The sequence below is a fragment of the Bos indicus x Bos taurus genome, chromosome 1, assembly GCF_003369695.1.
Source record: "Bos indicus x Bos taurus breed Angus x Brahman F1 hybrid chromosome 1, Bos_hybrid_MaternalHap_v2.0, whole genome shotgun sequence".
In the NCBI taxonomy this organism is placed as follows: Eukaryota; Metazoa; Chordata; class Mammalia; order Artiodactyla; family Bovidae; genus Bos; species Bos indicus x Bos taurus.
In genome coordinates this window covers 145,004,179-145,029,343 of record NC_040076.1, presented here as the reverse complement: position 1 = coordinate 145,029,343, position 25,165 = coordinate 145,004,179, and the positions used below count along the sequence as shown (strand labels likewise).

Sequence of the window (25,165 nt, the reverse complement as noted above, 5' to 3'; positions counted from 1 at the left end):
CCCCTCAGGGCTCCTCCCGTGGCACCTGGACTGCTGCTTCCCTGCCTCTCCTGCCTGGACGGTGGGGCTGGTGTATCTCAACCCCGGCATGTCCCCAACCAAGCTCCCATCTCCCCAACCCTCAGCTGCAGTTTCCCCACATGGAGGGCAAACTGCTGTTTGCCTCAGAGCAAGGGCCTCCATGCAAGCAGCCTGGACCCGCTTTCTCCTACAGCACACTTGGGATCAGAAGGGAAGACTATGTTCCTCCTCCAGAGCCAGAGCCCTGGCCCAGCCCCACCCCATCTTTCCTGTGCCCCCTGCCCCCCTGAACCAGCTCCTGCTGCCCTGGCCGCCCGACTTGCTGTTCTGCTCCAGATGAGTGCACGACGGGGGCCACACCTCAGCTCCCCCTCAGCCTGCAGCTTCTCGAGCCCCAGCATTGACACAGCACTTTCTACATCCCCCCCACCCCACGGTTGGCTTTGGCTCTCTAAGGCAATCCTCACCCTGTCCACTGGCCACCCACCACTGACTGAGGTCCCCAGAAGAAGGCTGGTGCCCACCTCGTCCCTGTCGCCTCCAGGCCCCGAATTGTGGCCTGCACCTGGCCAGCGTGTCCAGTGGATGAGTGAGCTGCAGCCCTAAACAGCTGGGCTTGCAGTATAGCCAGGAGCCTCTATGCTGTGCACCCAGCCTCCACCAGCTAACTGCAGGGAGGGCAGGGCAGGGTGCCTGTACGGCCTGAGCACTAGAGGCCTGGCCAGAGTCTGAGGAGCAGGGCAGCCTCCTCACAGGGCAGACACAGAAGGGCTCCTGCTGAGGGGTGGGCACCAAGGAAGAGCCCCCTGGGCCACTTGGACTCTCATGCAGGGGGGTGGTGCCCACGGCAGGGGCTTGGCTTCGCCTCATCTCCAGACCCCTACCTGCCACAGCACCCGTGAGCCCAGATCTGGCCCGAGGAGGTGGTGCCCATGCGGCCCAGGGCCACCTAACAAGGCAGCCTCCTGCCCCGGGCCTGGGTCCCCCGGGCATCAGCACGGAGAGGTGTGCAGTAGACTCTGCGGGTGAGCACAGGTGGGCTAAGCTTGGGGGGGCAGTGGAGAGGGATGGGCTCCCACTGGGAAGCTCAGGGTCACTGAGTGCACAGTGTGACCAGGGCGAGGAGGGGGTGGCCTCACTTGCAGACGCTGGATTTGGGGTTACATCTCTGCCATCCAAGCAGCTTAGGAGAAGTAAGACAAGCAAGATTCATACAAGCCAAAGCCTGAAGGTGGGAGCAGGTGGAATCTCACTTTGTCTGAGAAGGTGGAGCTGCTCCTCGGCATGTTTGGGGTCTGAGCGTGGCGGGAGGAAGGGGAGGGGTGGGGAGGTCACAGAGAGGAGTCCAAGATGAGGGGCAGCGCGCATCATTTATTGAACTGGGACCCAGTGCAGAGGTGCCTCCCAGCCGGTCCACACTGTCAGCCCCGAAGACAGATGCCTGGGGCCTAGCAGCCCGCTCCCTCCTCCCCTGTCACAACCCCGAGCCCTCCACTCTCCTGCCCTCGGACATAGGGAGATGTGCACCCCACCCGGTGCTGACCCGTGTGGCCACGGGAATCAAAGCCGAGGGCACTGGGAGGGGCGGCTTCCTGCGGCCACAGCTCTGGGGCCTCGGAGACAACGTCCACACATCAAACCAAGTCTTAAAAAGGTTACACGGACACTAAGGAACGACGTTTCTAGAGCGTCACAGATGGGAGCGGCCACAAAGCCTTTAAAATAATGGACATGGCATGCCAACGCGTGAGGAGCAGGCGTAAATGAACTTGGAGCAGTGTCAGGGTGGAGCCGGGGGCCCCAGACACACTTGGAGCATTGTGGGCACAGGTCTAGGCAGCCACAGATAGCTTCTGTTGGTAAAGAAACCTCTACATCTGCGGGGGGCGGGGGGCAGTCTGCACAGGTGGTGAGCGTGGGGGCGCGGTGAGGTTAGAGCGCGCCCATTCCGGTGACCTCGGACGTCAGCCTGGAAAAGATAAGGGCACAGGTCACGGGTCACCGTGTTCTCATGGGCGAGGTGTCCTCAGAGTCCTGACCCCTCCTTCACAGCCTGGGGCCTGCATGCCAGTCACCACACGGGGTTGGGGTGAGGGGGATGTGACAGGCGCCGGCTGCCATGGCCGTTTCTGCTGCCACTGTGGGGAGGGGTGCAGGAGTCACCCTGCCAGGGAGGCGTGGACGTGGGGCTCCCCACAGCGTGCCATGTAGGGTGTCAACGCCCAGCGACTTGTGTGGGGCCACGTGGGCACGGCTGGAGGGTGGAAGTCAAGGGTGAGAGGACAGAGAAGCGTGTGGTCCTGTGTCACCTGGAGACTCCCTAGCACGTCCCACCCCCAGAAGAGAACCCTGGGAGGCAGGCCAGGCCAGGCCCCACCCAGTCCTCACCTGGCGTTGATGAGGTACTGGGCAAGGCTGATGTTGGCTGGGGTCCCCGTGATGGTGATCTGGCGCTCTGATGACCCCTCTGTGGCGTTGGCGATTTTGATCTGCGCTCCAGACATCTGTCGAATTTCATTGATTTTGGTCCCTTGGCGTCCAATTATGCAGCCTATTAGCTGGAAGAAAGGATGCAGGAGCGTCTTGGAGAGAATCCACTGTGGCCTGAGTGCAGCCGAGACGTAAGGGGAGCTGGGGGTCCCACTGCCTTGGTCCCTTCCTGGGTCCCCCCGAGAGGCACGCCTCCACTCCTGCTGGAGAATGGGAGCCGCGAGGCCTCAACTCTAGGAAGTCCCATCAGATGAAGAGCCTGCAGTCATGGAGACCCCTCACCTGGCTCAGTGTCCTCTGTGGGCCTGAGGCCACGCTGGCCCCTCTAGGCTGCACTCTCGGGCTGGAGGGATGTTTGAGTGGACACAGGAGGTGGAGAGGCATGTCCCTAGCCATTGCCATGCCCCCCAGGCTGCTGTCCCTCCAAGGACACCAGATCCACACCCGCCCTGGCGTCTTGGTTTGGGGACTGGAGTCGGCATTCTTAGGATGACTCGAGGGTCCAGAGGATGGCTGGGAGATAACTGAGTGTGTAAAGGAGGGTGTAACGGAGCATGTGAAGGAGTGTGTAAGGGAGGGTGTGAGGGGAGCGTGTGGCGGAAGTGTGGATAGAGGGCGTGGGAGGAGTGTATGGGAGACCCTGTGAGGGATTATATTGGGGGCTGTGTGGTGGAGGGCATGGGGAGAGCATATGGGGGACGTGTTTGAAGGGAGTGTGTGAGGCCCTGTGAGGGAAGTGTGTCAGGGGAGTGTGTGGGGGGAGTGTGGGAGGCCCTCCAAGGGCCTTTGGGGTGCTCCTGGACCACCTGTCCCCAGGGTGACCCTGAACCAGGGCAGGACCTTCACCGACAGCCAGGATCCCCAGGCAGCTCTGGCATCTGCATTCTGAGTTCACCTTGATGCCCCCATGGCTCTTCCCTGTCTGGTAACTTGGGGGTGATGTCACCCACCCCCAAGGGCATTCAGCTGCTTAACGGGGCAGGGGCGCACGTGGGCTCAGGCGGGTGAGGCTGGACGTACTCACATCATTGGGAATGGTGAGCTCGTGAGTGCTGGCCGGGGGGCTGGCGTCCAGACCTGGGCACAGCGAGAGGACAGGGTTAGGCGAGTGAAGGCTGGGGGAAGGCTGTTCCCATCGTGCAGGCACCTGACCCCACTCCCCACTTGGCCACAGGCAGGCAGGGCTGGGGAATGCCCAGAGCAGGGTCTGCACAGCTGGGGGCTGGGGCATGTGAGCTCTGGGTCCCAACTGCCACCCTTCTCCTGACCCAGCATCTCTCAAACAGGGAGGCGGAACCTGGCAGGAGGTGGCTCCTCTTTTCCTCCTGGGTACAACTTGTGTCACTTGGCTGCCATGTGGCACAGCCTCCTGAGACGTCGCTCAGATCCCCTGGTGTCTACGCCTGGTATGCAGGCCACGCTGGTCACACCAGCCCTGCGTGCCCCAGACTTGCCAGCACAGCCGCCTCTGCTGCCCCAGCCACCACCCACTTCCCTTGCAGGCCCCGGGGCTCCAACCCCCCACAACACTTCCAGTGCTGGGGCAGGGAGGCTGGCCCGAGAGCCAGGCCAGGGAAGACGTGCCTTTCCACAGGGTGTCTGGGTGAAGATGAGCACCCAGGCCCAGCTCCTCACACGTTGCAGCTTCCATCTCTACAAATCCCAGCTCCGGACCCACTAAGTCAGAGCCAGCCTCTCAGGATCAAGGACAAGTCCAACACTTGCTTCAGAAACAGTGCACAAAATGGGGGGGGGGCCTTGAGGGGCCCCAAGGGGAGGGAGGCAATCACCGGACAGAGTGCTCCTTCATACCAGGCGCTTCCACCCTGTCAGGAGGCAGCTCAAGCTCCAGCCTGTGGCTGCGACCCCGCCATCCTGCCTTGGCCCCACCCCTCTCGCCCTTGCAGCCAGGCATCGCAGGTGCTGCTCTCTGGAACATTCCGGAGTTCAGAACATTCCAGGACCTGAGCCCTTTGCCCACCCCATGCTCCTCCCTCGCTGGTCCCTGCCCCTCAGCCTTATCCCCACATGCCCAGGGGTCCTGACAAACGGGACTGCCCGGTCCCTGCCCGCATGTCCTCCTCCATGGCAACCAGGTCCCTGGAACAAGATGTGCGGTGGCCCCCGGTGTCTCAAGCACAGGGACCTGGCGAGGCGGAGGCTGTTCTGGGGCCTGTGGAGCACAGGGCTCAGCTGTGCCAAACAAATCAACTCACCCCAAATTGTCCGCCACTTTCTCTTACGCAGCTAAACCTGGAGCTGCTGCTCCTCATCTCTTTATATAAAGGGATTTTCAATACAGTAACCAGTCCCCATCCATCTGTACGCATACTCAATCGACAGCGACATTTAAAACGTCACCTCAGAGACTTCCCTGGTCCTGAGTACCGTGCAAGGATTCTTGGTTTGGGGGTCACACCTGCTTCCCTGGCTTGTGTTTTCCAAATGAGGGGGCTTCGTTGAAAAGCTGCTAAAGCCATCCCAGGGGTGGGCTTCCTCTTAGGAGTCGCAAGCACTGCCTCTCCCACACAAATCCCAGATGCCGGGGAGCGTGTGACGCGGCCTCAGGGTGAGGACAACCCGTCCAGGCTCCTGACCTGCTGCCATGGCACGTGTGTGTGCATGTGCCTGGGGGGTGTGCATGTGCATGGGAGTGTGTGTGCATGTGCATGGGGGGTGTGCATGTGCATGGGGGTGTGCATGTGCATGGGGGCTGTGCATGTGCATGGAGGGTGTGCATGTGCATAGGGGGTGTGCATGTGCATGGGGATGTGCATGTGGGTGTATGCATGTGCATGGGGGTGTGTCATGTGCATGGGGGTGTGCATGTGCATGGGGGTGTGTATGTGCATGGGGGGTGTGCATGTGCATGGGGGGTGTGCATGTGCACGGGGTGTGTGTGCATGTGCATGGGGGGTGTGCATGTGCATGGGGTGTATGCACGTGCATGGGGGTGTGTGCATGTGCCTGGGGGGTGTGCATGTGCATGGGAGTGTGTGTGCATGTGCATGGGGGGTGTGCATGTGCATGGGGGGTGTGCATGTGCATGGGGAGTGTGAGTGCATATGTACATGGGGGTTTGTGTACCTGTGTGCATGGGTGTGTGTGCGTGTATGTGGGGGTGTGTATGTGTATGGGGGGTGTATGTGTGCGTATGTACATGGGGGGGTGTGCCCATGTGCATGGGGTGTGTATGTGTGTGTGCATGGGAGGGCATATGTGTGCATGTGCATGGGGGCATAGGTGCATATGTACATGGGGGCATGTGTGTGCGTGTGCATGGTGTGTGTGCCCGTGTGCATAGATGTGTGTGTGTGCATATTCATGGCGTGTGTGTGTGCCCGTGTGCGTGGGGGAACATGTGTGCATTTGTACATGGGGTCTATGTGTGTCCATGTGTATGTGTGTATGTGTGTGTGATGTGCGTTGTGTATGCATATGTACACGGGGGGTGTGTGTGTCCATGCACGTGGGGTGTGTGTGTGTGTGCATGGGGGTGTATGTGCACCTGAGTTCCAAAGGTCCCAGGGGCCCTGAAGAGGGAGATCATCATAGGGATGTGTTAACACGAGTCCCCTGTCTCTGAGGTCATGCTGGGAGGGCTGTGGTGGGGTTGGGGTGTGGTGAGGGAGCATTCTTCCTGGGAAGGCCAGGCCCTGGGGGCTCCCAGACAGTCTCCCGGAGACCAGGGCTGGGCAGTTACTGAAATCTCACTATAAACAGCAAAGGCTGCACAGAGCCCCTGGACACGTGTCATCACCCAGATACGGAACTGTGCAGAGGTTGGTATCCAGCTCCATAATCAAAATTATTCTGTTTTCCTCTAATTTCCACTCATTAAAATCTCCAATAGCTTAATTAAAAGCAGCACTGAGAAGAAACCCACAGCAAGCACACGGATCATCAGAGCTGGGGTTTCAGCTCAATAGATGACCCCTGAGCCCCATGGTCTCAGCTGGACCCCTGTGGTCCTGAGGGACAGATGACAGGCAGATGCCCTGAGGTCCAGAACAGCAGTGGAGGCGGCGGCTGAGACCCTCCCCGGCTTCCCCATAAGCAGGACCCTCGCTCTTCTGCTCTGATCCAGGCCTGCATGGGGAGTGGGTTGGAGCATGGTGGGTGCCTCTGTCACAGGGCCCTGCCAAGTCCAGAGCACATGCTTCCAGTGGTTTTGCTTCCAAACAGCCTGTAAGGAGCCACGCTCTCTGCTCCAAGCCTGGGTGACGGGATCTGGGGATCCACGCCTGCCCTGCCACGTCAGGGGGTATTCAGTGCAGATCCACCCCAGAGTGGTCTTCTCTCCTATGAAAACTCACAGCCTGGTCGGCCTTTCCCTCCAGCCCTCCATGCTGTGCCCCTGGGAGGATAAATGACCTTCTACCTGATGGGGCTGCTGTGCCCCAAGCACTGGCAGAGACTTGACCCATCACCACAATTGCAGAGCCATAGGTGGAAGCTGGGAGCCACGTGTGCAGACCTGGAGTGGCCGCTCGGGCCAGCCCGGGATGGCGGCAGCCCTCCCCCGAGGCACTCAGCGAGTGGCCCTCTGGCCCCTTCCACCCGCCAGGTCCTTTCCTGGCTTGCTGGCTCTCCATTTAGCGTGGTTTTATTTTACCTGACGACTGGCCCATCAGATTTTGAGCTTCTTCGGAGGAGTGTAAAGGCAGCTTTTCTCCTGGAGAGCAAAGAAGAAACAGATTTAATGTTTTGCCCTCAAGGAGAGAAGTAAGGTCACTTCAACTAGGGAAGCTCAAAGTCTGACTGGTGCGCCGCCCTGCGCTACGGGGACACCGTCCGGGCAGAGCGCCCTGCGGGTGTACAGCCTCCTGCAGGAGGCCCTCCCCAACGGCCAGCAGGCAGCAGAACAGGACGAACCCTCGAGGGGGAGGCGTCTCCTTCAGGAAGGCTAGCTGTGGGGTGACTGACCCGCACAGACATCAGACAGATCCCTGCCCGCCCGCGGCAGCGTGCCCAGCTCTGTGTCCCAGCACTCAGACAGCCCTACCTGCTCCGCTCGCTGCCCTGAACACAGACGCTCGGAGAGAGAAAGGCCCCGGGTGAGAAGAGAGGTCAGAAAGGGCGGCTGGGTACGTACCGGGGAAAGCGGGGTTGGTCTGTCCGAGGGGAGGAAAGGGGGTTTGCTGCATGGCCAGCTGGTGGAGCTTGGTCAACTGCTGGGGTAGGAGGGACACGAGAGCTAAGAAGGTTATTGTTATCGAGTACAAGTCACACCAAATTAAAAACGCGTAACAGAAGTCTGCACAGATAGATAGAAAGGGGGCCATGCGACACATGGCGGACGCAGCAGCACGCAAGGACTTGGCCTGGAATAACCAATGGGCCACGGTCGGTTGGCAGGCTCTGAGTCCTTCCCCGTCTCAGCCCCAGTCAGACGGGTGCCGGGGCTCACCGGGGAGGTCTAGAGCTGGAGAGCAGGACCCGCAGGGCCCCTAAAAGCTTCAGCACCACACTGTCACTCACGGGACTCAGGTGTGTGGGCGGGAGACCCACGCCCCCTCCCTTCTGCACACCCGGTCCAGATGGCTGCCTGGTCCTCACTCTACCAGGGGGTGACTCAGTGGGGGCCCCCTGCGGGCCCACAGCCCACGGCCCGTCTCCTGGGCCCCCGGGATCACAGGCAGAGGGCTGAAGTCTCCACCCGAAGGTGCTATGAAGCCAAGGGTGTTGCAGAGCTGCCAGGAGGGTTCCAGGCTCCCATGTGGCCAGCCACGCCTGCACCCTTCCCTCGTCCCTTGTGACCTGACCTTTGTACCCCATCCCCTAGACTTTTGTGGGGGGCTTTGAAACACAGTTTCTTTAGTTATTTTATCTGAGCCTCACTTCTTAAAAAAGCAATAAAAACAACAGAGAAGGGAGGTAACTGTGGTGAGCCGTGGCCACCTAAGAAGAGCTGTCTAAACCCCACCCCTGGCCTTGGAGACCTCTGGATGTGTCCTTAGCCCTGGCTCATCCACTGGCCCCGCGTCTCCAGCCGAGTGGATGGAGGGCCAGGTCATTCCAGGACACACTCGCAACTCCCGAGCTTCACAAGGGAAGCCTAGCCTGAGTGTTTCCAGGGCCCTGTGAGGCCTCCACTGAGCCCCGTGGCTGGAAGGTGGGGGCACCCGAGGAGAGCTGTGGGCATCCCCAGGTGAGACGTGGATCTGACCAGTCACCCCATTGGTCCCATCCTGCAGAGTCTGTGGAAGGGAAGAGGACAAACACTGGGATTTCTGATGTCCCAGCCTTCGAGGGTGAGCCCCTGGGTGACAGAGGAGTGGGTTTGCTGCTGGTCTCCCATGGACCGGGCACGCTCTGAGAGTCCCTGATGAGATGGGGCACAGGGGAAGCTGGCCACATCCAACTCAGCTGCCACATCTGGCGGTTCCGAGGAGGGGACGGGGTGACCCAGGTCAGAGTCTGCTCTGAGAGTCCCCAGTGAGATGGGGCTGGGCTTACAGCACACTGCTGCCTGGCGTGTCAGCCCAGCGACCCGACACCATGGGGCTCAGGGTGTCCTGAGCAGACGTGCACGGAAGCAGCCTGAGAGGTGTCAGGAGAGCACACCCAGGAATCATTGTCATGGGGACACCAGCCCATGCCCTGGGGATGAGAGGTGAGCGGCGACCGGCAACTGCTGTGCCATAGGCAAGACAACCCTGTGCAAGAGGCTGACGGGCCAGGGACCCCGCTGCTCAGCTCCTCCTTCCAGAGACATGTCGAAAGAAAGACGGCAAGGACCCATGGGCGCCGGGGGCATGAGGATGAGAGTGGTGGGAGCACCAACTCTGTCCTGCAAACCACCCCTACCCCAGAACACAGCAAGCCACCCTGGGTCACTAGACGCTGGGCAGGTGCTGTGCCCCGAGTCCACCTACACAGAGGGCTAGAAGGGGGGCTAAGGAGGGGCCAGAGCTCCTAGGATGGAGGAGGAAACCCATGTCCAGAGACAAACATCCAGGTGGCCGTCCACAGCCCCGGTAGTGCAGGCAGGCCACCTGTGCTCACCCCACTGGAGTTTCTGGCAGACACCACACTGGGGCACGGACAGGGGCCCAGTGGGGACCGGCGGGGCCCGGCCCTCCCCCTGGGGGCTCTAGCCCTTTCACCCGGGGCCCGGGGGCCAGCGGGAAGCCCCAGGAGCGGGTCTGCGCTGTGTGCAGGGCCTCAGGGCCTTGGCTGGGCTGCTCCCTGCTCTGGTCCACGACTCCATCCCAGCTGGTGTCTGTGCGTCTGGTGGCTGGGCTTGTGCGGTCGTCACGTGGGCAGGGCCCTCTCCCTCTGTCCCTGAGTGCCCGGGAGCGCACGGCTGTGCAGCGGACAGGACGGCGGGGCAGACCGGGGCGCTGGGGCAGGAGAACTGACCCGAGTCAGCTCCAGCTCCGACCAGTGCTGCGGACACGGGCATAGCTGGGAGACGGGCCCCACGCGGGCGGCAGGCAGGCTGAAGAAGTGCTGCCGTGTGAGTTGGGTGAAGGAACATCACACGCTCACAAGGCTCCCCACCGGGCTGCCCATGGCCCCCACACCCGGGATGATCCTCTGTCTCCCAGTTAGATGGATGAGCCCGCCACCACGCGTGTTACAGGCACAACCGGACGACCCAGGAGGAGGGCTCTGCTCACACCTGGGAAGTCTGACCCTCAGAAGTTCAGCTGCTCCGACCCTGACCTGTCCTCCGGCACGCACCTGCTGCCTTTTGTGAAACCGTGGCCACAGCACACATAACCCCTTCCAGCACCCACGGATGCAAGGTGACACCTGGGGAAGGACTGGCTGCACAGGGGTGCCCGGGGAAGCCCTCCCCCCAAGTCGGGGACCGCTGGATGTCAGCTGACATCTTCCTGTCTTGGTTTCGTCCTTAACGGGGCCTCCTGGGCTCCATTTCTTCATTTTGTGAAGGAAGGAGCAGCACTGGGTGCTGAGGAGACTTCCCACTTTTTGAGGTATTTCTACCACAAATGTGGCCAGGATTTGAGGGAAGAAAGGAGGGGAGGTGGCGCCACAGCACAGACGTTTCTCCATGACCTGCCCTTCCCACTGAACCGTGTCGGGGTATAAATCACAGACAAGTGCTCAGGAGGAAACTCACAAGCACACAGCTGCACGCACATTCGGGGACAGGCTGCGTGGTTCCGGCTGTGAGTCTCCTCTCCTGTGAAGGGCTCACTGGTGTCCTTAGCCCGTCTTTCTACTGGGCTGTTTTCTGCTGATTCACGTAAACTCACATATTTCAGATTCTCATTCTACTTCAGCTCTATGTACGAGAAAGATCTTTCCCCCAGTCTCCTTATGGAGCCTTGAGAGAAACCACATTTAGAAATTCTAATGTGGTCAGATTCATCACTGTTTTCCTTAATAGCTTATGCTTCTGTGAACTGAAAGATAGTCTATCTTTTTTTCTAAAAGTGCTACAGCTTTCTTTCTCGTTGTTGAAGTTCTTGGTACAGGCAGAGTGTTTGTTTCCCATCAGAAGTTCTCAGTGTGACCAGCTTGCTGGCTCAGGCCTTTGCTCTTTCACATAATACAGCAGCAGGGACTTTGTGTCACTTCGGCAGTACCCGCATTTCAACCTGGGAGGGCCCCTGATGTCCCGTCCAGGAAGGTCGTGTGTCTTTCCTTTCACTGTGCTCTTCTGGTCAGCTTTAAGTTTCAATAATGACAAGAATTTTTTTTTTTTAATCACCTTTTGGACTGTGAAGAAAGCTGAGCACTGAAGAATTGATGGTCTTGAACTGTGGTGTTGGAGAAGACTCTTGAGAGTCCCTTGGACTGCAAGGAGATCCAACCAGTCCATTCTGAAGGAGATCAGCCCTGGGATTTCTTTGGAAGGACTGATGCTGAAGCTGAAACTCCAGTACTTTGGCCACCTCATGCAAAGAGTTGACTCATTGGAAAAGACTCTGATGCTGGAAGGGATTAGGGGCAGGAGGAGAAGGGGATGACAGAGGATGAGACGGCTGGATGGCATCACTGACTCGATGGACCTGAGTCTGGGTGAACTCCGGGAGTTGGTGATGGACAGGGAGGCCTGGTGTGCTGCGATTCATGGGGTCGCAAAGAGTCGGACACGACTGAGCGACTGAACTGAACTGAACTATTGATTTTAACTTACTGCTTTGTGGGAGAGAGCTGTCTCTCTGATTCCAGCTTTTGAGAGATGGTGAGTCTGTGCTCCATGTGTCATGGAGCGTTGTAAGCGTTCTTGTGGGTCTGGCAGCTGTGCTGGGGAGTGCTCAGGGCACACTGGTTAACTCGGCTCAGGCAGGACCGTCAGAATCTCTTCCTTCTTGTCTACATGGCCTTCGAGTTCAGGCTCTGCTGCAGTGACTGTCAGATTCCCCTAATGGTTTGTTAATTTTTTCCTTTACATGTGTCTGAAGCTGTGTTTTAGGTGCATACAAATTTAAATTCCTTTCTTTGAGTGAACTGAACAGTTTATCAATAAGTAATGAGTAAGTGATTTGCCTTAAAGTCTGTTTTTCTCCCTACTGATAATAATAATAGTATATTGCTTCTTTGGGTTAGTATTTTCCTATATTTTTCCTATCTTTTTTTTTTTAATTTGTCTAGGTCCTTCTTCTTTAAGTGTTCCCTTTGAAATAAAACTGAAAACTTTTTTGTTTTTGTTTGCTTGTTTATTTTTTAAAAATCTGACAGACCTTGTTTTTTAACTGGAAAGTTTCTCTTACTTTGGTCACCGTAGATGTATAGTAATTTCTGCTGTCTTATGTTAATTGCCCTGATTGTCCACGGTTTCTTTTCTCTTTCCCTTTCTGCTGTGTTGATTAATGATATTTTCCGGTCACCCATGTCCCCCCACCCTACACCGTTAATGAAGTTACCAAAGTGAACGATTTTCTATTAGCCACCATTCTGGAACTGTAACACATACATCTGCAGTCCTAATTCAGCATCTTTGCCTCCTCCTGAATGCTACAGTGGCCCCAGGATCTTTTCATCCCTTCAGCCACATCCTAAATCTTAGCTGTGCTCTTGGGGTCCATTTAGTTCTGTATGTTAATCCCAGCAATTAGCATTGATTTTGATTTTACAAAGTGTGTTTTCATTGACCCTGATGTTTACGTTTTAATGGACAAAAATATCAATGTTTTCTTTCTGATCTGTGCCTCTTTTAAAAGGAAAAAGATGGCAGATTTCTTCGCTCACCATTCTTTCTTGTGTTCATAGCCTTCTTTCTGCGGTCATTTTCCTTTTCCTGAAGGGCGCCCCTTAGGAGGTTATAGCTGTTTGTCTGAAAAACACCTGCCCTCGGTGATCCTCTGATGGTTATTTCATCAGCCCTGTGGCCCCTGCATTGCTCCTCTGCGATATTCTTTCTCCCTCCATCTTCAGAAGATATGCTTTGGTCTCTGGTGTCATGTGGCTTTGTTTGGACACGTCTAAGAAGGATTTGGGTTGATCTTGTTTGAGATTTGTTGGGATTGCTGAATGTGAGGACTGTTTTTTACTGATTCTGAGAAATTCTCTGCGATCATCTCTTAGAGTCTTCCCTCCCTCCCGCCTATCCTCTCTTCCTGGGGCTCTGACTGGATCCGGGTTCTTTCTTCTCAGTCTTCTGTGCACACAAGTCATCCAGGGTCTTGTGAAAATCCAGGTTCTGATTCTGGGAGGGGCGGGCTGAGAGCCCTGCCACTGAAAAGAAGCTCAGCTCAGCCAGAGAAGGTGTGCAACATGGAGGAGGGGTGGGGAGGGGGGTTAACCTGCCCTGTTAGCTGCTCTGCAGCAGGTGAGGCTGAGGGTGCTTCCCCGCCACCAAAAAGAGCCAGAGGTGTGGGCATCAGCGGGGCAGCCATGCAGGTCCCTCTCAGCAGGGCTCTCCCTGGGAGACTGGGGGGACACCGAGGAGGCAGGCGGGGAAGGTGCTCCGTCCTAGCTGCATCCACTGTGAGGGGGGGTCCCAGGGACCACCGTCTGCACAGGACCCACTGGTGTCCTCCACTCACTGTAACACACGTGTTTCCATTTCCCGCCTGCTCACTCGCTAAGCAATGACCTGGCCAACACAGCACCCACCCTCCCCCCAGGCACTCAGCACCTCTGCTGAGACCCAGCATCACGGGGACCCCCAGCTCTGCTGCTCCTGGACCCCAGCTCTGGAGCTCTCTCCATGAAGCTCCATGTCCTCCCTGTGAACCCCGGGGGACGGTGTCCACCCAGGACCCTGTTGGTCCAGCCCAACTTCTGGTCTCAATCCTGCTTGCTTCCAAGCCCCTTTAAGGAGGGGATGCTGAGCAAGGGAGTGACTTGGGAACTCTGAAGACTAGAAATAAGATCCTCACGTGTGGGGTGCTTGAGGGTGACTCACTTCTCCCAGCGGAAAACAGTTCCTTCCTGGTATAATCAGCATGGGGACAGGAAGAGCAGAGGTGGGAGCGAGCAGTGACGATGCTCTGCGTCTGCTCCCGCATCCTGGGTCGTGGCTGCCGGGGTCCTCCCGTGTGTCTGAAACCACGTCTGGCTCCTCGAGCAGGACCCTTGGGGGAGTGGGCAGGTGTCCTGGAGCACTGCTGCTGCCAGCTGTAATCTAGGCCACCGGCTGTGACCGAGGCCACCAGCCATGACCCAGGCCAGCCACCCAGCGGTCCCTGGCCTCTCTGAATGCCTGAGAGCTGTCAGTCCTGGGAGGATTCTGGTGAAACAAGGCCTGAGCCTGGCGAGGACCTGGAGGAAGACTGCTGAGGGTGGGGCCCTGATTCTCAAGTCGGGTAAACCAGAAAGCAGGAAGAACTGTACATGCTTTAATTCTACATGAAGAAACACTCAGCTCCAGGAAATGTATTTCCTCGTGGTCTATGCCTGATTCAGGAAGATGACTGTGTCAGTCACTGGGGTTGAAATGTTTAAATGGTGTATTCAGTTATCTTGTAAAATAAATTAGTACTGTCTATAATTATCATATTTGTGCTCTAAGAAAAGTGAAAGTGAAGTCGATCAATCATGTCTTCACTCTTCGCGGCCCCGTGGACTGTAGCCTACCGGGCTCCTCCATCCATGGGATTTTCCAGGCAAGAATACTGGAGTGGGTTGCCATTGCCTTCTCCAGGAGATCTTCCCAACCCAGGGTTTGAATCTGGGTCTCCCAAATTTTAGGCAGATGCTTTACCGTTTGAGCCACCAGGGAAGTCCTCTCTAAGAAATGAAGCTTTAAAAAAAATCCTACTGAATATTAAACTCAGATGAAACTGCCTTCCTGGCCATCATCACTTGTTACCCTTTGTTTGGAACAGACTGTCAGTGACGGTTCGAGCTGTCAACTCTCTGCTGTGCAGGAGAAGTGTTTTATCAGAGTCTTGCTCTCTTTCCAACAGCTGCTCCATGGCACATGCAGGTCTGGGGGATGCGGGGGCCCTCACAGAAGCCCTCAAGGCAACTATGTAACAGCAGCTATACATTAGATTAAAAATTTTTTAAAAAATCTGAAACTACCCATTTTTAAGAGATACTGAGAACATCACATGAAAGAGCAAAACAACAGACTGATATAAAAACCAATCCACCAAACCAGTTGCCGTCCCTGGGGCTTGCTCGGCGCCTGTGCCCCCAGTTTTCGGTGGCCTGTGTGCGAGGCCTCAGAAGGGAGCACAGGCCCCGCTCAGCGCGGCACGTCTGAGCCTCGGGTCCGGGTCTGAGCTGCACGGGGGTAAACTGGCCTCTCTGACCCAGGTCGCTGTGTGCTGAGTTCTGACCCAGGTCGCTGTGTGCTGAGTTCTGACCCAGGTCGCTGTGTGCTGAGTTCTGACCCAGGTCGCTGTGTGCTGAGTTCTGACCCAGGTTGCTGTGTGCTGAGTTCTGCATGTGCTTTTGTACAGAAGCTCTTCCAGAGGCAAGAGACTGCCAGCCATGGGGATCAAAGGCTGTGCCACCCCAGAAGCTGGCTTCCACTCTGACCTCTGCCACCCCTGCGGGTGCTCTATCGGGGTTCATGGACACCCCCCCAGCACTACGAGCACTCACTCTGCATGGAGACGCACCCTCCCCCACCCCAGGCTCTAGCACCCCGCCTTCCCTGGGTCACAGCCAGTGATGGTCAGTGGGACGAGGGCAGGCAGCCCCACGTGGCGCGGGGGCGGTCCCCCAGCCCTGCGTCCATCAGCTTCTCTGCCATCTGACTTGTTGCTTATGAGGGTTTCTTTTCTACTCAATAGCAATTTCCTGCAATGAGTGCACAGACACGTACTCAGCGTCAGTTAATCCTTACTCACCCCCACCCCCCCAGCCCTGCTCTGCATCTTAGGCGACTGGCTCTGAACCTGCCAATTCAAAACAGTGAGGATCTGCAGAAGACTGGCGGGCATCACGGTCCCCCGTGCCCCTATGCCTGGACAAACCCCCACCCCCGCCCCGGCTCTCACAAAGCAGCACGTGGACGCATCCTCCCAGCACAGAGGACGCATCTCAGGTGGGATCTCTCTCACTGCAGCTGAGGCAGCGGCACACGAGCCCGTTCCCTCCCCTCCTCCCCGCAGCCCACCGCCGGGGACCAGCGGGGCAGACTGCACTGCCCGGCGCATCGACAGCCCTGTGGCCCCGAGGTTCTGCCTGCATGGCTCTCAGGGTGCCCAGCCCTCCAGCAGCAGTGCCACACTCAGACTGGAACGCAGTCCGGAGCAGCCCTGGGTGTGGAACGTGTCATAACACTAGAACAGAGCCTTGTCTGCTCTATGGGCTTCTGATGGCCGGGATCTCATGGGTGCAGGGACTTTGCTCCAACTGGGGGCTGAAAGGGAGCACACAGCTTCACCAAAGTTTCCCACGCCCATCCAAGCTGTCCCAGCACACCTGTTGATGGCACGTCACCTGCCTGGACAGGTACACACAGGGCCTGAGCTGTCCCTGCCCACCAGGGTGGGTGCCAGGGACATGCAGCCCGGGGCCACCACACGAGGGCCCGGGTGTGGAGGAACAGCCGGGCTGCAGCCACGCTCAGAACAATTTGACACCAGGCCAAGTCCTCCACAGGGGAGAATTAGTGCTAAGAGGTTAAAGGTTACTCAGGGCCATATGGATACGACACAGGTCAGGAACACGGAGAACGTATTAATATTATTGTGTAATATTAATATTAGTAGCAACTGACAGCAGCATGCAGGTAGGAGGAAGTGGTGACGAGAGGAGGTGAAGGGGCAGAGTGAAAACTCACATCTGGGTGGGGGATGGCGTACTGTCCCTGGATCGTGTAGGCCTGGAGAGAGAGAGACACCATCAGCTCGCGAAGCAGCGGCCACACGTCCCCTCACCGCATGCCCTCACAGAACGAGGGCCTCCTGGGGCGGGCTCCCCTGCCAGCAGGCGCTGGCTCTCTGGTTAAGGCTTTCCCCTTCACATAGGACAGGCGATCCCTCCCTCTGGAGGCTGGGGGCGGGGGTCCCGTGTCCCTTGTGGCTGGACCTACAACCAGACGTGCGATGGGGTGGGGGCAGGGTTGGAGGGACCAGGTGGGACGCGGCCGGCTCTCACCCCATTGTTTCTCAATAGGAAATAGCTACGCGCCATCCAGTCGACCCCTGCTGGGGACTGATGGTTATTAACACTGGAGAGTTTAATCAGCCATCAGACTACACACTTTCAGGAAATAACTTATCCCAAGAAAACCAAACAACGAAACAGAAAACTCTAAAAGGTGACTCAAACCCCACTTTGCAAATGTCAGATTAAGAAATGCGCCCAAATCAGCCGCAGGTTGGCGAGCGTCTTCCAGCCCCAGGGGACCGGGCGCAGCACACGCTTGGTGGTATGGCCCCAGGGGAGTCTCGTTGGGCTGCATCATGTCACTCGCCTTCAAGACGGTGACACAGAGCAGCCACAGCAAGTGTGTGGGACCCGCAGCCTCCCCCACACCCAGCCCCCTGCCCCACAGTCCCTCAGCGAAGATTCTTCCAGAAACTCATGGCCAATCTACAAACAAACCACACAGAGCTGAGAGAGAGTGAAGACAAAGGGTTTCACCGGGACTTGGGATGTGGGAGCGTGTTGCAGAGCCACATTCACCGGCTGGTGAGGTGGGTGTGGAGCCCTGTCGGGTGAGGCCTGGCGCCTCACAGTGAAGGAAAGCAGCCTGACCAGAGACGGCGAGCACGCGGCAGCCTGTGCGCGCCTGGGGCTGAGGGACCTTTATGCCCATCTGCGGGCGTTGTATAGATGCCACTAGGCACAGTGCCACCATGTCTCTGGGTAAGACAGGCCCTGGAGGGGCGCTGCCCACGTGCTCCGATTTGCAGTTCTTCACCCCAGACACTCAGTTTCTGACACCTTTTTCTCACTCAGCTGTCAGGGTTGCTAGTGCTATTTGAAGTGCACAGCCACCCACCATCCTCTCAGAACAGAGGTGGAGACGAGCCCAGGCAGTAGGTTCTGTCTGGGCAGACTCTGGGGTCTGAACCTACTGGGGAGGCAGGAGCCGCCTTTCTGCAGCAGGCACCCAGCCAGTACTTCCCCGGGAAGGTCGGGCTGAGAGGCTCTGAAGCCGGGCATGCAGCGTTTCCCGCACTCAGGTGAGGGGGCCAGGGCCTGGAACACGGGGTCCTCCACCCAGCTGCCTGAGAGGCTGACGACCAAGACCAGTCACTCACTGGCCACTCGTGGTGTCCCCAGAGCACAGGGGCCGGGTTAAGGCCCTGCCCTCCCACAGGGGTAGTGACCTTGCTGCCCTGCCTGGGGGTGGGCGATGGCCAGGAGGCTGCCCGGGCTCCAGCTCTTGTTAATCCGCCTCCCTTCTGGGTAAAGCCCATGCTTCACCACCAGGGATCGTCACAGGCTTGCCTGCACGCACGTTGGGACCGAGGCCTGGCAGGTAACTAACCTGCCTGCTCACCTGGATGCAGGCGAGGAGAGGAGCTCTGAACAGGGCTGGCCCGCTGTGGCTGCCCTGAGGCACGGGCCGTGGGAACTCCTGCCTCCCTGGGGGAAGCACCCCAAAGGCGGCTGCAGGAGCAGGGACCCCGCTGTTGCCACACAGGGGTTGGGGAGAGGGGAGAGGTGAGGGATGGGGGTGGGGGAAGGGTGGGGGGGCGGGGTGGGAGGCTGGGGACAGGACCGGGCCATCTGATGCGGCTCCTTCACAGAGCAGGGCAGGGCCGCACAGGAAGACACAGACGGCCTGCGTTTGCCTCTTTTCCTTCTCAGCCCCTCCCCCGCCCTGGGCACCCAGGACCTCCGTCTTCACTCTCCCTGAGCAAACACACAGCACCGCCGCCGGACGCAGAGCTCCCCTTGCACTACTGGGCTGCGTGTGCAAAGTCCTTGACCAAGGCTGCGGTGACCCTGCCGTGGCGGCCGGCACTCAAGGGCAGGAGATATGGCACGGCCCCTCTGTGGGCCCCACTAGGCCAACCACTGGCTGAAGACAGAAACCGCCACGACCCCCTCTTGGTGGGAGAGAAGGGTGAGGGGCTCTTGCCCAAACCCCCTTTGTGCAGTGTGGCTGTGCCCAGCCTCCTGGGCCTGCGGCCAGTGTGGGGAAGGGGAAGGGGAAGGGGGAGAGTGCGGACCATCTGAGTAACCGGGAGGCCCAGCCGGGCCGCCTTCATCCTCCTCTTGTTCCTCACGTGCTACTGGGAGGGACATGTGTGTGAGAACGCGTGTCTCAGGGGGAAATGGGCCAGTTTTTACAGTCGTAGTCATCTCAACCCTGAGTCCTAAGACCCCTGGCAATACCCCCGGCCCTTCTTCCCTCTGAGCTTCCTAAAAGCACCAGGAAACGAGACTGGGCAGTGCTGCCCCACTGCACAGACCAGGGTCATCCTGGGCCCCTTCCATCTGGGGACGCTGCCTGGCAGCCTCACGCGGGCCCGCGTTCAGCCCCAGCCAGGCCGAGGGTGGGGGAGCTCTGCGTCCAGTGCGGGTGGGGAGACGTGCACGTGAGAAGGGAGAAAACCTGAGTGCACTAACGGGCAGCGGCGGGGGCTGCAGTAAAAGGCTGAGGTTGGCAGTGGAGGCCGCGAGCGGGTCGGCTCTTACCTGACCACCTGCAAAAATGACAGGGGTGGAGGCGGGCTTTGGGCGGTAGGGAATGGTGGCACCTTTCGGTGGGGACTAGGAAAAGGGACAGGAGAGGGAGACAGAGTGTTAGAGTGGCCTTGCAGCCTGACAGTCGTGAGGCCTCCTTCTGAGCCCCGCCCGCTGTGCCTCCCAGCCCTCCCCAGCCCCCCGGTCCTCCAGGAGCCACCACCCTAGATACAGCCCGCAGCAGGAGGCAGCGGGCGAGGCGGGAGGAGTGGCCCTGCCTGCACGCAACCCTCCCCTGGCGCTGAGCTCGGAGGGTTCGCCTCTGCCTTCAGTCCTCGGGAAGAGCCCTGGGACTCTGGGCCCAGGGTAGAGTTCCACTTGGCCTGGGCTGATGTTCAATTGGCCTCATCTCAGCAAAGTTAGAAACATCCAACCTCACTATTGACAAAAGAGTCATCATTTAATACACCTCAGAGTCCAAATGAAATAGTCCACAGCTGTGATGAGATCTGCTACAATTTCCTTCCACTATTCTGTGTCCAAAAGTTTAGGATTCGTGTCTTGGGGTGCACGATATTCTCAGGTACCAGGAGTATGCCAGGTCTGACGATGTCAGCCTCACCCATGGGTCAGAAGCAATCATGCCCACTGCCAGCCGCTGCCCAGGCAACTGTCTTCCCTGGGAGCAGAGTCCACAGGGTTGGGCCTGGCTGTTGTTGGAGTCCCAAGTCAGCTGCACCACCAGCTCGGGGCAGAGCTAGGGGACCAGAGCAGCCTGTCCCTGCAGGGAGCTCCTGAGGCCACTGCCCACCCAGGCCCAGTCCATGCCTCCACCAGGCAGTGTGACTTCAGAGTGCTCCCACCTGGGGCACACGCGGGGATGAGGGGACTGCAGACTGGCTGGTGGCTTCAACTCTGCAGCCCAGGCCACACCATGTGACCTTGAATACATTGTGTAACCCTGGCCTGCTACTGCAACCTTGAACACAGTATGACCTTGAATTGCCGTATGACCTTGAACACAGTGGTGTGACCTTGGTTGTGCTGTGTGACCTTGAACACACTGTGACCTTGGACACACTGTGACCTTGAACATGCACAACCTTGGTTATACTGTGTGACCTTGAATATGCTATGTGACCTTGGATGTACTGTGTGATCTTGAATACATTGTGTGACCTTGGAAGTCCATGTGACCTTGAACGCATTTTATGATCTTGGCTGTGCTATGTGACCTTGGACACACCATATGGCCTTGGATGTGCTGTGTGACCTTAACTGTGCTCTGTGACCCTGATTATGCTGTTTGACCTTGGATGTACTATGTGATCTTGAATACACTGTGTGACCTTGGCTGTGCTGTGTGACCTTGTGTGATGCAGAGAGGCTGCTCCAAGGACCTGTGTTTGGATACAGGAGGGCTCCTGCCTCTCCATCTCTGGCTCGCCTTGGTTGTGACCAGGCGCCGCTCAGTGGGCTCTCTGCAGTCTCAGGGCGCCTCATGGTCACCAGGCCGGAAGCATGACTACACTGAAGGGCCACTTCCACTGTGGTGCAGGCGGAGGACTCCGTCCACTGCTGCCCCAGCTCCGTCCCAGAGGTGGGGGTGCACTCTGTGCTGCTCAGCCTTGGCCGTCACCCTTGCTCCGTGGTGCCCTCTGGCCCCACCAGCAGCACCACCCACACTGCCCCAGCCCTGATGTCTAGCTCCCATCCCCTCTGACTGCTGGTGGGGGGAGGCCTTCTGAGCACACCTCCCTGGGGGCCCTGACACTCATGTTCTCCACCTAACTTGCCGCACCTCGAGCAGCCCCGCCCTCCTTCAGTGGGTATTTCTCAGGTGGAGGCCCCACCCAAGAGCTCAAAACTCCATACACTCTTCATTTAACACCAGGCCAGGGGCCTCTGGGTGTGAGAATGCTCCTTCCCCAGTAAGCAGCCGCTCCTGGGAGCCCCGTGACACCAATGACAGGAGGCCTTGTTCCTCCAACCTCCACAAGGACCCATCACACGCGCCTGTGTGTTTCAGTCTGCCTCTCACGGCCCCAGGGGCACAAGCAACTACAGCCTACGGGTCAGGCTCTTCTGTGGGGCCACGTCTGACCATGAACACGGCATAGGCAAGGCCACGTGTGAGGGGTCCTGAGGAGACCGTGTGTCCTGCTCAGAACTCAGCATCCTAGGGTGGCTCACATCTCTGCCCTGCACCCCCACATGGCACCTGCCACCCACTAGGCTGGCATGGACTTCCTCACTTCCTGGGGTGTCTGCCACACTAGGGGTGCCAGGCCCTGCAGGCCACCTGCCCTCTTGGCCACTCGTGGTCCCAGCACCAGGGCTGAGGAAGACACTGTTCATAACCAGGACCAGTGTGGGGGATGCTGCAGAAAAAAACATTCAGGAAAATCTTTTTGACTTCCCAATATCACACTTCAGGAAAATAAAACCAATACCAACTTTTTTTGAAGAAGTCGGACATGGTGCTTTAGCACCAGGTCAAATACAGAAGAGGGAGAGTCCCTGCTGCCCCCAGGCTAGCATCTGAGCAGGACTGCAGTCAGCCAGGGTGGACCCACCATGGCTTCATTGTGGGGGAGGAGGGCCTGATAGCCAGGCAACCAGCACAGCTAGTAAAACCTTCCCTTAGAGGCATGATGACTTCATTTTAGCTTAACAAAGACCAGCAACTGTTTAAACAGCAAGATGTTTAGTTCATCTTGTAGCAGTTTGCATATTGACTGAAACTTAAATCTTGGGATTTTCCTCAAAATTTTAAGAGAGGTTCCTTCCTGCTCAGCTGTACCTTCCTTGCTTCTCCTTTGGTTAATCCTTTTCTTCACTCCTTTCTGTCTTCACAATTTGGGCATTTTCCTGTGCTTTGCATAAGCATAGCATGCTGTACCTCAGCGGTGTCTCTGGTGCCCGCACATAGTCCAGCCAGGGGGTCCTGGCGGGGCCACTCCACTCCACCTGCATCTCCAGCCCTGATGTGCCTCCAGGGCACATCTGCACCAGGGCACACCTGTCTCCAGGGCACACCTGACTCCAGTACACATGTCTCCATTCCACACCTGCCAACAGTGTACACCTATCTCCAGTTCACGTTGCCACCAGTGCACGCCTGTCTTCAGTGCACGTCTGTCTCATGTACAAACCTGCCACCGATGTACACCTGATTCCATACACACCTGTCTTCAGTGCTCACCTGCCCCCAGTGCGCAGCTGTTTCCAGCACAAAACTGCCTCCAGTACATAGCTGCCTCTAGGCCACACCTGTTTCTAGTGCACCTACCTCCAGGGCACACATGCCACCACTGCACACCTGCCTTCTCTGCACACTTGCCACCAGTGCACATCTGCCTCGAGTGCACACCTGCATCCAGTGTACACCTGCCGCAGGTAAACACCTGACTCCAGTGCACACCTGACTCCAGTGCACACCTACTTCAGTGCATACCTGCATGCAGTGCAGACCTGTCTCCAACACACCAGCTGCCAAGGCACACCTGCCCCCATGCACAGCTGCCTCCAGTACACACCTGTCTCCATGCACAGCTGCCTCCAGTGCACACCTGCTTTCCATGCACACCTGCTTTCCACACACTCCTGCCTCCAGTGCACAGTTGACTCCCATGCACACCTGGGCCCAGTGCACAGCTGTCTCCAGTGCACACTTGTCTTTAGCACAGACCTGTCTTCAGGACACATGTGCACCATTTTTAAGGCCTGCCCCTTTGCGTGGACTCTTCATTCAACTCCATAGATTTTGGCAGGGCCTGTGCCCCCACCACGTTCTCTCCCCAAATCCCCAGTGAAGATGAGATCTCACCCTGAGGTTGCGGAGCTGGCAGCCCTCCCACAGTGCCCACACACTGCACAGCTCTCACTCAAGTTGCCGTGAGCCTGGGTCAGGGGCATGGGCCCATTCCTGAGGCCCAGTCCAGGCAATGCTGACCAAATGAATCCTCAGGGCACCCAAGACCTCCAGCACTCAGAAAACAGGGCCAGGTGTAGTGAGGGGCAGGCGGGCGAGGAGCCCAGACTTGCAGACAGACTGTACCTCCAGCATGACCACACAGATCTGCTTGACACACTGGATGATGGCGTCCGGGGTCCCCGAGATGGTCACTGCCCGCTCTGTGGAGTTGGGCAGCATGTCCCCGGCCACCTGGACCTGGGCACCTGTGGACTGGAGAGACTGGATGTTGGATGGGGCCCTGCTGAGGTGGGCGGCGTGCACTGGAGCAACACGTCCTGACTGCCCTCGGGATGCCCACAAGGCGCTGCCTCAGGTCACCCCTCCACACCCACGGCATGCTCCGTCTGGAGTACCCGTGGGCAGCCACATCCGTCTGGCTCAGCCCACTGCTGCCAGCATGGACCTGTGTAGGAAGGCTGATGCTGGGCGGAGGGAGGGGCATCTCAGCAGACAGGTTTTTTCCCCACATATGTGGAATTATTCCTCTGTGTGGAGTTTGAGGTCCCAAAGATAGACTCCAGTCTTGGGGCCTGAACTGTATGGCCGTCTTTCCTGGAAGGAGTCAGGCCGGGGGCTTCTTTCCCTTGAGAGAGGAAGGCTTTCCTTGGGAGATGAACATGTGCGTGTGGGGTCACACCTCAGGCGACACCTCCACCCCAGTGGGTGGCTCAGCGTTCTCCCAGGCACCTCCCTGGGGGGCAGAGCCCATGTGCTGGGGCCCCGTCCTAGGAGTCAGGCCTGGGGCCTGTGCCTGACACCCACATCGGGGGTCCCCTGACCTCTCTGCTTTGTGCTCATCCCTCCCTTGTTCCCAGCTCCGTGCTGCAGGGTCAGCAGGGAGGGGGCCGGTGCTCTGCCCAGGGGTGTCCTGACTCGCCCGGCTCGCGGCCCTGGGGTGGAGGAGGAGGGCTGTTACCTCCCTGATCTCTTTGATCTTGGAGCCGCCTTTGCCAATCAGGGACCCGCACTGGCTAGCAGGGACCACCAGCCTCAGCGTCACCGGAGGCTTGCTGGTGGCCGGACTGTTGCTCATGGAGTTGATGATGTCCTGGGGAGGGAGAGGCACGCACACCACTGTGAGAGCCCAGACAAGCTCACCGTGGACTGGGGGAGGGGGCGGGCTGGGCTGGTTGCAGGGCCTGCGAGGCTGGGCCAGGCTCAGGTGACGAGGACAGGGAGGCTGGAGAACACCAGGAGACCCCCAGACAGGCCTGTCCCAGCGTCACAGTGCTGCTGTGGGGTGGGGCATGGGCCCCCAGGGTGCCCAGACTCAGGGTCTGACCTCTGACCTTCAGGCCTTGTGGGGCAGACAGGGGCCTGGACAGAGGGTGATACATTTGACAGAAAGATGGACTCCCCATCTTGGTCGTCCTCTCAGTAAAGACATCACATAACTCTAAGCAATTTCAAAAACATCAGAAACACATAAACATCTTGAGGTGTAACTCACTGGCAGATGGACACAGAAGCGCACAGGCACATAAGGTGTGCTGGTTCCCACGCCTGGGCTCCCTGTGCCCACATCTGAGCCAAGCTGCCCACCTCAGGGGTCAACTGCTGCGGACAGGGCTGAGGCCCCATGCTGCTGCCTCATTGCCAGGTGCCAGGCCTTCCCTGAGGGCTTGTGGTCTGGGGTCCAGGCCCAAGGAAACCCTCGGTGAGGGAGGTGAGCCTTGGGGAGGAGGGGCGCTGGCGTGTTAGCAGGTG

General features: G+C 58.3%; 1 protein-coding gene across 14 annotated transcripts in view; it reads right to left on the bottom strand.

The window, feature by feature from the left end:
* Positions 1-1,372: 1,372 nt before the first annotated feature.
* Positions 1,373-25,165, bottom strand: part of PCBP3 (poly(rC) binding protein 3) — a 229,948-nt gene continuing 206,155 nt past the window's right edge. For 5 of the 14 annotated variants that reach the window (XM_027548021.1, XM_027548035.1, XM_027548014.1 and 2 more), the window contains 9 exons: positions 24,375-24,506; positions 23,540-23,668; positions 19,423-19,566; positions 16,676-16,717; positions 7,607-7,685; positions 7,127-7,186; positions 3,536-3,588; positions 2,410-2,579; positions 1,373-1,990 (listed from right to left, as the gene is read on the bottom strand). In XM_027548021.1, coding sequence (XP_027403822.1) covers positions 1,954-1,990; positions 2,410-2,579; positions 3,536-3,588; positions 7,127-7,186; positions 7,607-7,685; positions 16,676-16,717; positions 19,423-19,566; positions 23,540-23,668; positions 24,375-24,506 — 846 coding nt within the window. In that variant the 3' untranslated portion in view covers positions 1,373-1,953. The remainder of the gene's footprint in view (positions 1,991-2,409; positions 2,580-3,535; positions 3,589-7,126; positions 7,187-7,606; positions 7,686-16,675; positions 16,718-19,422; positions 19,567-23,539; positions 23,669-24,374; positions 24,507-25,165) is intronic. The other 9 variants (XM_027548044.1, XM_027548062.1, XM_027548126.1 and 6 more) reach the window with 7 other exon arrangements.